Source organism: Lethenteron reissneri, chromosome 57 (assembly GCF_015708825.2).
Source record: "Lethenteron reissneri isolate LAM-NWPU_2019-01 chromosome 57, ASM1570882v1, whole genome shotgun sequence".
NCBI lineage: Eukaryota > Metazoa > Chordata > Hyperoartia > Petromyzontiformes > Petromyzontidae > Lethenteron > Lethenteron reissneri.
In genome coordinates, this window is record NC_083835.1 from 8991986 (window position 1) to 9004463 (window position 12478).

At 63.6% G+C, this 12478-nt stretch overlaps 1 protein-coding gene across 1 annotated transcript in view; it reads right to left on the bottom strand.

The window, feature by feature from the left end:
- Positions 1 to 12478, bottom strand: part of LOC133357232 (phosphatidylinositol 3,4,5-trisphosphate 5-phosphatase 2-like) — a 69724-nt gene that overhangs the window by 19306 nt on the left and 37940 nt on the right. Inside the window, exons 8-13 of the mRNA XM_061575061.1 lie at positions 11339 to 11440; positions 9689 to 9839; positions 6653 to 6753; positions 4491 to 4591; positions 3095 to 3113; positions 861 to 996 (exon numbers count right to left, since the gene is read on the bottom strand). Coding sequence (XP_061431045.1) covers positions 861 to 996; positions 3095 to 3113; positions 4491 to 4591; positions 6653 to 6753; positions 9689 to 9839; positions 11339 to 11440 — 610 coding nt within the window. The remainder of the gene's footprint in view (positions 1 to 860; positions 997 to 3094; positions 3114 to 4490; positions 4592 to 6652; positions 6754 to 9688; positions 9840 to 11338; positions 11441 to 12478) is intronic.

Here is a 12478-nt window from a genome sequence, read left to right on the forward strand (position 1 = left end):
CTCCCACTCTCCCCGTCTCCCACTCACACCTCCACTCTCCCTGTCTCCCACTCTCCCGTCTCCCCCACCTCACTCTCCCACTCTCCCTGTCTCCCACTCTCCCTCTCCCCCCTCCCACTCACACTCTCCCACTCTCCCTGTCTCCCACTCTCCCCGTCTCCCACTCACACTCTCCCACTCTCCCTGTCTCCCACTCTCCCTGTCTCCCACTCACTCACACTCTCCCACCTCCCCGTCTCCCACTCACTCACACTCTCCCACTCTCCCTGTCTCCCACTCTCCCCGTCTCCCACTCACACTCTCCCACTCTCCCTGTCTCCCACTCCCTGTCTCCCACTCACTCACACTCTCCCACTCCCTGTCTCCCACTCTCCCTGTCTCCCACTCTCCCCGTCTCCCCCACTCACCATGCGTAGTCGATGTCCGTGATCTCCCGCAGCGCGTGTCTCAGCAGGCCTCCCACTCTCCCTGTCTCCCACTCTCCCCGTCTCCCACTCACTCACACTCTCCCACTCTCCCTGTCTCCCACTCTCCCTGTCTCCCACTCTCCCGTCTCCCACTCTCCCTGTCTCCCACTCACTCACACTCTCCCACTCACTCACCTCTCCCACTCTCCCTGTCTCCCACTCCCCTGTCTCCCACTCACTCACACTCTCCCACTCACTCACACTCTCCCATTCTCCCTGTCTCCCACTCTCCCTGTCTCCCACTCACTCACACTCTCCCCACTCACTCACACCTCTCCCACTCTCCCTGTCTCCCACTCTCCCTGTCTCCACTCTCCCTGTCTCCCACTCACCATGCGGTAGTCGATGTCCGTGATCTCCCGCAGCGCGTGTCTCAGCAGGCCTCCCACTCGCGCTCCCCGCCGGCGTTCTCCTGCAGGCCCAGCACGTAGACGTCGTGCGGGATGCCCACCGTGGTCTCGTCGCGCGTGCGCCCCAGGCCGCGTGACGTCAGCCACGACCCCAGCTGCCTCGCCGGCGGGGCTGCTGCCTGTGGAGACATTGCGGGGGCGAGGGGGGGGCAGGGAGGTCATCATCACGGGTGTGGCGGCGGGATGGTGGTGGTGGTGGTGGCGGTGGTGACGGTGGTGGCGGTGACGGTGGGGGTGGTGGCTGTGGTGGTGATGGTGGTGGCGGTGACGGTGGCGGTGGGTGGTGGCGGTGGTGGTGACGGTGGCGGTGGTGGCGGTGGCGGGGTGGCGGGGGTGGCGATGGTCGCGGGGTGGCGGTGGTGGCGGTGGTGGCGGTGGTGGCGGGGGTGGTGGCGGTGGTGGTAGCGGTGGTGGTGGTGGCGGTGTGGTGGCGGTGGGGGTGGTGGCGGCGGTGGTGGTGGCGGTGGGTGGCGGTGGGTGGTAGCGGTGGTGGTGGTGGCAGTGGCGGTGGCGGTGGGGGTGGTGGCGGCGGTGGTGGTGGCGGTGTGGTGGCGGTGGTGGCGGTGGTGGTGGTGGCGGTGGGGGTGGTGGCGGTGGGGGTGGTGGTGGCAGTGGTGGCGGCGGGGTATGTACCATGTGTTGAACTTCTTTCGCACCGTACGTAGCCAACCGTGATAATTATCAGAGGTGCGGTGGTGGGTGGCAGCGGTAGTGGCAGTAGTGGTGGTGGCAATTGTGGTGGTGGTGGCAGCGATAGTGGCAGTAGTGGTGGTGGCAACGGCCGTGATGGTGAACTTATTTTTGCACTGCACGTAGCCACCGTGATAATCAAAGGTGCGGGGATCGTGGTAGTAGTGGTGGTGTGGTGTTGGTGGTATATTGGTGGTGTATGTATGGTGGTAGTGGTGGTGTTGATGGTGGTAGTGGTGGTGTGGTGTTGGTAGTAGTGGTGGTGTGGTGTTGGCGGTATATTGGGGGCGATGGTGGCATAGTGGTGTTGGTGGTGTTTGGTGGGGTAGTTGTGGATGTAGTGGTGATGGTCAGATGATGGTGGTCATAGTGGATGTAGTGGTGGGGATGTTGGTGGTATACTGGTGGGTGTTGATGGTATACTGGTGGTGTGGTGTTGGTGGTAGTGGTGGTGTGGTGTTTGGTGGTAGTGGTGGTGTGATGTTGGTGGTGGTATACTGGTGGTGTGGTGTTGGTGGTAGTGGTGGTGTGTTGGTGGTAGTGGTGGTATACTGGTGTGGTGGTGTTGGTGGTAGTGGTGGTGTAGTATGGTGGTAGTGGTGCTGTGGTGTTGGAGGTATACTGGTGGTGTGGTGTTGGTGGTAGTGGTGGTGTGGTGTTGGTGGTAGTGGTGGTGTGGTGTTGGTGGTGGTATACAGGTGGTGTGGTGTTGGTGGTAGTGGTGGGGTGGTGTTGGTGGTAGTGGTGGTGTGGTGTTGGTGGTAGTGGTGGTGTGGTGTTGGTGGTGGTATACAGGTGGTTGGTGTTGGTGGTAGTGGTGGTGTGGTGTTGGTGGTAGTGGTGGTGGTGTTGGTGGTAGTGGTGGCGGTGGCGTCGGTGGCGGTGGCGGCAGGGTATGTACCATGTGTTGAACTGCTTTCACACCGTATGTAGCTAACCGTGATAATTATCAGAGTGCGTGTGGTGGTGGCAGTGGTACCGGTGGTGGAAGTAGTGGCAGTAGTGGCGGTGGCAATTGTGGTGGTGGTGGTGGCGGTGGGGTGGTGGCGGTGGCGGCGGCGGTGGTGGCAGCGGTAGTGGTGGTGGAAGTAGTGGCAGTAGTGGCGGTGGCGATTGTGGTGGTGGCGACGGCCGTGATGGTGGCAGGATACGTTCTATGTTGAACTTCTTTTGCACTGCACGTAGCCAACTATGATAATCAGAGGTGCGGGATCGTGGTAGTAGTGGTGTGTGGTGTTGATGGTAATGGTGTTGTATGTATGGTGGTAGTGGTGGTGTGGTGGTGGTGGTAGTGGTGGTGTATGTATGGTGGTAGTGCTGGTGTGGTGTTGGTGGTAGTGGTGGTGTGGTGGTATACTGGTGGTGTGGTGTTGGTGGTATAGTGGTGGTGTGGTGTTGGTGGTAGTGGTGGTGTGGTGTTGGGTGCGTTCGCACCGCACGTAGCCAACTACGCTAATCGGATGTGCGGGGGAAGAACAGACTAAAATCATTACTCGTGATGACGAGGCTGTGACGAGGAACACCCACGGTGCCGTGACCACGTGCCCTGGGGGTCAGTGACGCGCTCGCAACGGGGGCCAACCGAGTGTGCGTGCGTGCGTGTTCGTACCTGCGTGTGTGCGTGTCCTGTTTGTGTGCATGGGAGTGATTCCGTGTGTATAATGTGTGTGTCTGTGTAAGATGTGTAAACAACGCGACTGGGAGACAAAGGCGGTCAGGGCGTGGTGCTGGCCACCCACCCCCTCGTGTGCCGTGCCGACCTTCATAGGCGCTGCTGCTAACAGCACTTGGCCCAACAGTCTGTTAAGGCTACACGGGGGACCTTTTTATTTTGTGTGTGAGTGTATGTGCGTGTGTATGTGTGTGTTCGTGCGTGTGTGTTCGTGCGTGGTGTACATGTGTGTGCGTGTGTGTGCGTGTTTTGTGTGTGTGCGTGTGTGTGCGTGTTCGTGTGTATGCATGTGTGTATGTGTGTGCATGCACGTATGTGTGCGCGTGTGTACGTGTGTGTGTGCGTGTATGTACGTGTATGTGTGCGCATGTGTGTACGTGTGTGTGTGTGTACGTGTGTCTGTGTGTGTGTGCGTGCGTGCGTGTACGCGTACGTGTGTGTGTGCGTGTGTGTACGTGCGTGTACGTGCGTGTGTGTGCGTGTGTGTACGTGTGTGCGCGTGCGTATACGTGCGTGTGTACGTGTGTGTGTGTACGTGTGTACATGTATGTGCGTGTGTGCGTGTGTGCGTGCGTGTGTGCGCGTGTGTGCGTGTGTGTGCGTGTGTACGTGCGTGCGTGTACATGTATGTGCGTACGTATGTGTGCGTGTGCGCGTGTGTGTGTGCGCGTGTGTGTGTGTACGTGTGTGTGTACGTGTGTGTGTACGTGCGCGTGTGTGTGTACGTGCGCGTGTGTGTGCGTGCGTGTACGTTGTGTATGTGTCTGTGCGTGTGTGCGCGTGTGTACGTTGTGTGTACGTGTGTTGCGTGTGTGTACATGTCTGTGTGTGTACGTGTGTACGTGCGTGTGTACGTGTGTGTACGTGTGTGCGTGTGTGTACATGTCTGTGTGTGTACTGTGTGCGTGTGCGTACGTGTGTGTGTGCATGCGTGTGTGTGTTACGTGCGTGTGTGTGTGCGCGTGTGTTAGTGTACGTGTGTGTGTGCATGCGTGTGTGTACGTGTGTGTGCATGCGTGTGTGTGTGCGCGTGTTAGTGTACGTGTGTGTGTGCATGCGTGTGTGCGTGCGTGCGTGTACGTGTGTGTACGTGCGTGTGTACATGTACGTGCGTGTGTGTGTGTACGTGTGTACGTGTGTGTGTACATGCGTGTGTACGTGCGTGTGTGCGTGTGTGTGTACGTGTGTGCATGTGCATGCGTGTGTGTGTGTGTACGTGTGTGTGCGTGTGTGTGCGTGTGTGCGTGTCACCCATGTTCCAGGTGCCGATGAGATGGGATGAGGTCCGGCTCGTCCTGGCGGGAGTGCCGCGACTTCATCTGCTGCATCAGCTGGCAGAACGCCTCGCGCTTCTGTCCCCCCCACCCCCACACACACACAGACAGAGGTCCCCCAGGTAGCCTCTTAACACACTGCCGGGCAAGTGCCGTTGGCGAGTAAGAGCATCTACGAAGGCCGGGACGGCGCACGAGCGCCCGGGAGTGGCTGGAAGCACGCCCGGCCGCCGCTGTGTTTACGTGCGTGTCTGTGTGTGCGTAGAGGTGTTACGGGAGGGCGAACAAACACACCGGGCGTGGTTGTGCCCGCACGCAGAAGGATGCTCACATCCACGTCCACACCGTTTAGCCTGGGGCTGTGACGGCGCTGTCATCCCCCACGGCCCCACCCCTCGGGGGAGTTGCTATATAAGGCGGTGAGCCGGTGGGCTCGGGGTTCAGTGTTTAACTTTAACCAGTGAAGAAGGAAGACCGGCTAGATAGGCCCTGGGACTCCCCTGGATCGCTGTCCTTCTAAGGACCGACCAGGGCAAGCCAGTGGCGTGGCCCCGAGAGCCCAGAGCCGATGCTCTTGTAAGAGCCGGTCTGGTGACTCAGGGTGCCGTGATCCCAGCTTGGCCAGAGCTGGGTCAGCTCGCCTCCCCTAGCCTGGTAGTGGAGAACCTGGGAGTAGGCTAGCCGGTTAGAGTTACTGGGGTCTCCCTGTTAGACGGGTGAAGGGGCCGATACCCCTTCAGTGTTGTATATCTCGGCCTGTGTATACAACTGAAGTCAATAAAGAAGTGTGCCTCCGACTACGTCGTCCAAGCCTCCATGAACCTACTACATGTGTGAAGAACGCACAGATACAAAGACCCCCGGTGTAGCCTTTACAGGATGTTGGGGCAAGTGCTGCTAGCAAGCAGCACCTATGAAGACCGACACGGCACACGGGGAGGTGGGTGGCTACACCACGCCCGCCGCCTTTGTCTCCCCAGTGGCGATTATTACGACACACCGCACCGGTACTCATGAGATGAGTCGACCTAGGGGAGGCCCAGGACCGGTTCAGATACTCGCCCCCCTCAGTGTGTGAATCTGCCTCCCCAGCCGTTGACCTCGCCGCACGTCGCCGCCCTCCGCCGGAGTGTGCCGAGCACCGAGGGGAGCGCCGAGGGAGTGCCGAGGTGAGTGCCGAGGTGAGTGCCGAGGTGAGTGCCGAGGGGAGGGCCGAGGGGAGCCCGAGGTGAGTGCCGAGGGGAGCGCCGAGGGAGCGCCGAGGTGAGTGCCGAGGGGAGCGCCGAGGGGAGCGCCGAGGTGAGTGCCGAGGGGAGCGCCGAGGTGAGTGCCGAGGGGAGCGCCGAGGTGAGTGCCGAGGGGAGCGCCGAGGGGAGCGCCGAGGTGAGTGCCGAGGTGAGCGCCGAGGTGAGCGCCGAGGTGAGCGCCGAGGGGCGCCGAGGGAGCGCCGAGGTGAGCGCCGAGGGGAGCGCCGAGGTGAGCGCCGAGGTGAGCGCCGAGGAGTGCCGAGGGGAGTGCCGAGGTGAGTGCCGAGGTGAGTGCCGAGGGGAGTGCCGAGGTGAGTGCCGAGGTGAGTGCCGAGGTGAGTGCCGAGGTGAGCGCCGAGGGGAGCGCCGAGGTGAGCGCCGAGGTGAGTGCCGAGGGAGCGCCGAGGTGAGCGCCGAGGTGAGTGCCGAGGGGAGTGCCGAGGTGATGCCGAGGTGAGTGCCGAGGTGAGTGCCGAGGTGAGCGCCGAGGGGCGCCGAGTGAGTGCCGAGGTGAGTGCCGAGGGAGCGCCGAGGTGAGCGCCGAGGTGAGTGCCGAGGGGAGTGCCGAGGTGAGTGCCGAGGTGAGTGCCGAGGGGAGTGCCGAGGTGAGCGCCAAGGTGAGTGCCGAGGGGAGTGCCGAGGTGAGTGCCGAGGTGAGTGCCGAGGTGAGTGCCGAGGGGAGTGCCGAGGTGAGCGCCGAGGTGAGCGCCGAGGTGAGTGCCGAGGGGAGTGCCGAGGGGAGCGCCGAGGTGAGTGCCGAGGGGATGCCGAGGGAACGCCGAGGGAGCGCCGAGCCGAGGGGAGCGCCGAGGGGAGCGCCGAGGGAGTGCCGAGGGAGCGCCGAGGGGAGCGCCGAGGGAGCGCCGAGCAGAGTGCCGAGGGGAGCGCTCACCCGGGGGCTGGCGAAGGCGTAGTCCCTGCGCTGCGTGCGCTCGCGCTCCAACACGATGCCCAGCTTGGACTGCGCCCGCTGGGACTTGATCAGCTGGCGCACTGTGCACAGCAAAACAGGTGAGACCCCACGCACACACACCACACACACCACCACACCCCCACACACACGCAGCCACACACACACCCCACACACACACACACCCCGCCACACGCACCACACACCCCCACGCACACACACCCCGCCACACGCCCCACACACACACACACCCCGCCACACACCCACACACACACACACCCCACACACACAGACACACACACACCCCACACACCCCCCATCCTCCTCCACACCCCCCACGCACACACCCCCACACACAGCCACACACACCCCCACACACCCCCCATCCTCCTCACACACCCCCCACACACACACACACCCCACACACACAGCCACACACCCCCCCACCACACCCCATCCTCCTCACACACACACACACCCCACACACCAGACACACACACACACCCCACACACCCCACACACACCCACACCCCACACACACCCCACCACACACACACCCCCCACCACCCACCACACCACCACCCCACCACACCCCCACACGCTCCCACCACACACACCCCACCCCACACACACACCCCCACACACACACTCCCCACACACACCCCCCCACACCTCCTCCTCCTCCTCCCCCCTCCTCCTCCCCCCTCCTCCTCCTCCCCCCCTCCTCCTCCCCCCCCTCCCTCCTCCCCCCTCTCCTCCCCCCCCCTCCTCCTCCCCCCTCCTCCTCCCCCTCCTCCTCCTCCCCCCCCTCCTCCTCCCCCCTCTCCTCCCCCCCCCTCCTCCTCCCCCCCCCTCCTCCCTCCCCCCTCCTCCCCTCCTCCTCCCCCCCTCTCCTCCTCCTCCCCCCCCCCCCCCCTCCTCCCCCCCCTCCTCCTCCCCCTCTCCTCCTCCCCCCCTCCTCCCTCCTCCCCCCTCCTCCTCCCTCCCCCCTCCCCTCCCCCTCCCCCCCTCCTCCTCCCCCCCCCTCCTCCTCCTCCCCTCCCCCCCCTCCCCCCCTCCTCCTCCCCCCCTCTCCTCCTCCTCCTCCCCCCCCTCCTCCTCCCCCCTCCTCCTCCTCCCCCCTCCTCCTCCTCTCCCCCTCCTCCCCCTCCTCCTCCCCCCCTCCTCCCTCCCCTCCTCCCCCCTCCTCCTCCTCCCCCTCCTCCTCCTCCCCCCTCCTCCCCCCTCCTCCTCCTCCCCCCTCCTCCTCCTCCCCCCTCCCTCCTCCCCCCTCTCCTCCTCCCCCCTCCTCCTCCTCCCCCTCCTCCTCCTCCCCCCTCCTCCCTCCCTCCCCCCCCTCCTCTCCTCCCCCCCTCCTCCTCCTCCTCCCCCCCTCCTCCTCCTCCCCCCCCCCTCCTCCTCCCCCCCCTCCTCCTCCCCCCTCCTCCTCCTCCTCCTCCTCCCCCTCCTCCTCCTCCCCCCTCCTCTCCTCCTCCCCCCTCCCTCCTCCTCTCCCCTCCCCCCCTCCTCCTCCCCCCCCTCCTCCCCTCCTCCTCCCCTCCCCCCCTCCTCCTCCCCCCTCCTCCCCTCCTCCTCCCCCCTCCCCCCTCCTCCTCCCCCCCTCCTCCTCCTCCTCCCCCCCTCCTCCTCCCCCCCTCTCCTCCTCCCCCTCCTCCTCTCCCCCCCTCCTCCTCCTCCCCCCCCTCCTCCTCCTCTCCCCTCCTCCTCCCTCCCCTCCTCCTCCTCCCCCCCCCCCTCCTCCTCCCCCCCCTCCTCCTCTCCCCCCTCCTCCTCCTCCCCCCTCCTCCTCCCCTCCTCCCCCCCTCCTCCTCCCCCCCCTCCTCCTCCTCCCCTCCTCCTCCCCCTCCTCTCCCCCCCCTCCCCCTCCTCCCCCTCTCCCTCCCCCCTCCCCCTCTCCTCCTCCCCCCCTCTCCCCCTCTCCCCCCCCCCCCTCCTCCCCCCCCCCTCCTCCTCCTCCTCCTCCTCCCCCCCTCCTCCTCCTCCCCCCCCCCCTCCCTCCTCCCCCCTCCTCCTCCCCCTCCTCCTCCCCCCCCCTCCTCCTCCCCTCCTCCCCCCTCCTCTCCTCCTCCCCCCCCCCCTCCCCCCCCTCCTCCTCCTCCTCCTCCCCCCCCTCCTCCTCCTCCCCCCTCCTCCTCCTCCTCCCCCCCCCTCCTCCCCCTCCTCTCCCCCCCTCCCCCTCCTCCCCCCTCTCCCTCCCTCCTCCCCCCTCTCCCTCCTCCTCCCCCTCTCCCCCTCCCCCCCCTCCTCCCCCCCCTCCTCCTCCTCCTCCTCCCCCCTCCTCCTCCTCCCCCTCCCCCCCCTCCTCCTCCTCCCCCCCCCCCCCCTCCCTCCTCCCCCCCTCTCCTCCTCCCCCCTCCTCCTCCCTCCCCTCCTCCTCCTCCTCCTCCTCCTCCTCCCCCCCTCCTCCTCCTCCTCCCCCCCCTCCTCCTCCTCTCCCCCCTCCTCCTCCTCCTCCTCCCCCCCCCCTCCTCCTCCTCCCCCCTCCTCCTCCCCCTCCCCCCTCCTCCTCCTCTCCCCCCTCCTCCCTCCTCTCCCCTCCTCCCCCCTCCTCCTCCTCCCCCCCCTCCTCCTCCTCCTCCCCCCTCCTCCTCCTCCCCCTCCTCCTCCTCCCCCCCTCCCTCCTCCTCCTCCCCCCTCCTCCTCCTCCTCCCCCCTCCTCCTCCCCCCCCTCCTCCTCCTCCTCCCCCTCCTCCTCCTCCCCCCCCTCCTCCTCCTCCTCCCCCCCTCCTCCTCCCCCCCCTCCTCCCTCCCCCCCCTCCCTCCTCCCCCTCTCCCCCCTTCCTCCCCTCCCCCCCCTCCCTCCCCCTCTTACTCCACCCACCTCCCCACTCTCCCCCTCCCCTCCCTTCCTCCCACCCTCATTCTTCATCCAACCCCCCCTGCTCCCCCCCCCTCCTCCTCCTCCACCCCCCTCCTCCTCTCTCCCCCCCCCCCCTCCCTCCTCCCCCCCCTCCTCCCCCCCCCTCCTCCTCCCCCCTCCTCCTCCTCCTCCCCCCCCCTCCCCCTCCACCTCCTCACCTTTGTCGTGTGGGAAGATGAGCACCTCCTCGGCCGACTCCTTGTTCTTGCGCAGCACGAGGAGTCGCCCCCCCTCCACGTCCACCTGCAGCTCGTAGCGCTGCGACTTGCCGATCTTCGCCAGGTCGGCCAGACCCACGTCTAGCTTGACCTGCAGCACGCACACGCAATGCACACACGCACACATACGCACACACACACACACGCACACCCACACGTACACACACGCACGCACACATACACGCACACACACGCACGCACACACACACGCACACACACACACACGCACACACACACGCACACACACACACACACACGCACTGCGCGCGCACACACACACGCACACACACACGCACACACACAAACGCACACACACACGCACACACACACGCACGCACGCACACACGCACACACACACGCACGCACACACACACACGCACACACACACACGCACGCACACACACACACACGCACACACACACGCACGCACACACACGCGCACACACACACACGCGCACACACACGCACACAACACACACACGCACACACACGCGCACGCACGCACACACACGCGCACACACACACATGCACACACACACGCACCCACACACACACGCACCCACACACACACGCGCACACACGCACACAGACGCACACACGCACACACACACACGTGGGTTACGGCGAGCGAGAGTGGAGGAGCGACGCTCACAACAATGAGCGGAGCGCCGGGTGGCTAAAGCACAGCAAGTTGGTACCGGAAGGGGGCACAGGTGGTGCATCAGCCAGTCATCTCGGTCGTCTCAGTCAGTCGACCCGTGGCACCTGCTGGGTCTGCCCCGTGACCTCCTGCCAGCGGGCGTTCGACACTTCACGTGGCCTCAAGGTGCACATGGCCTGGCACAAGCGTCGTGGTGACGTCACCGCGATTTAGTGACGAATGGCGGTTGTTGTTGCTATGGTGACCCGAGTTCGATTCCCCCAACACGAGCGGCAATTATCTGAACCGGTCCTGGGCCTCCCCTAGGTCGAGCCAGCCTCAAATGGGTACCTGGTGCGGTGCGTAGTAAACATCGCCACTGGGGAGACAAAGGCGGCCGGGCGTGGTGCTGGCCACCCACCCCCTCGTGTGCCGTGCCGGCCTTCACAGGTGCTACTCGCTAACAGCACTTGCCCCTACAGTCTGTTACAGGCTACGCGGGGGACCTTTGTCTTTCTGAGTGAGCAGCACACGTGGTGCACTTGCCGGTCATCTCGGTCAGTCAATCCATGGCACCCATAGCACCTGGCTCTGTCCAGTGACCTGCTTGTGCACCTAGCCTGGCACAGCAGTCAACTCATGGTACCTGGGTCTGTCCCATAACCTCCTGCACCTAGCCTGGCACAGCAGTCAACCCATGGCACCTGGGTCTGTCCCGTGACCTCCTGCACCTAGCGTGGCACAGCAGTCAACCCACGGCACCTGGTCACGTGACTTCCTTATGCACCTAGCCTGGCACAGCAGTCAACCCAAGGCACCTGGTCACGTGACTTCCTTATGCACCTAGCCTGGCACAGGCGCCGTGGTGTCATCGCCGCCCCTTTGTGGCGAACGCCGATTGTTGTTGTGGTGGTGGTTGTTGTGGTTGTTGTGGTTGTTGTGGGTTGTACCTCAAACGTCTGTATGGGGATGAGCCGGAAGCGCCGCACCGTCTTGACGGGAGCCGGGCCCAGCGGGGGAGGGGGAGCCGGGTCCTGCAGGTACCTCAACACCTGACACACACAGACATCAACACACACACACAGACATCAACACACACACACACACACAGACATCAACACACACACACACAGACATCAACACACACACACACACATCAACACACACACAGACATCAACACACACACACACACATCAACACACACAATCAACACACAGACATCAACACACACACAGACATCAACACACACACAGACATCAACACACACACAGACATCAACACACACACATCAACACACACACAGACATCAACATACACACACAGACACCAACACACAGACACAGACACCAACACACATACACATCAACACACACACAGACATCAACACACAGACACAGACACCAACACACAGACACATCAACACACAAACAGACACATCAACACACACACAGACACATCAACACACACACAGACACATCAACACACACACAGACACATCAACACACACACAGACACATCAACACACACACAGACACATCAACACACACACAGACACATCAACACACACAGACACATCACACACACACATAGACAACACACACACACAGACATTAACACACACACAGACATCAACACACACACAGACATCAACACACATACACATCAACACACACACAGACAATTCAACATACACACAGACATCAACACACACACACATCAACACGCACACATACACATCAACACACACACAGACACATCAACACACACAGACACAACAACAATAACAACAACCACCATTCGCCACTAAGTGGTGGTGACGTCACCACGATGCTTGTGCCAGGCTATGTGCACGTTGAGGCCACGTGAGGTGTCAAACGTCCGCTGGCAGGAGGTCTCGGGACAGACCCAAGTATCATGGGTTGGCTGACTGAGATGACTGGTAGATGCACCACCAGCTGTACCCCCTACTGTGCCAACTTGCTGCATTTTAGCCGCTCCGCTCGTTGTTGTGAGCGTCGCTCCTCCGCCCTCCTTAATTGCTGGAGGGCGACTGCCTCCAACTGCCCAGTAGCGTCCTTCACGAGCCTCC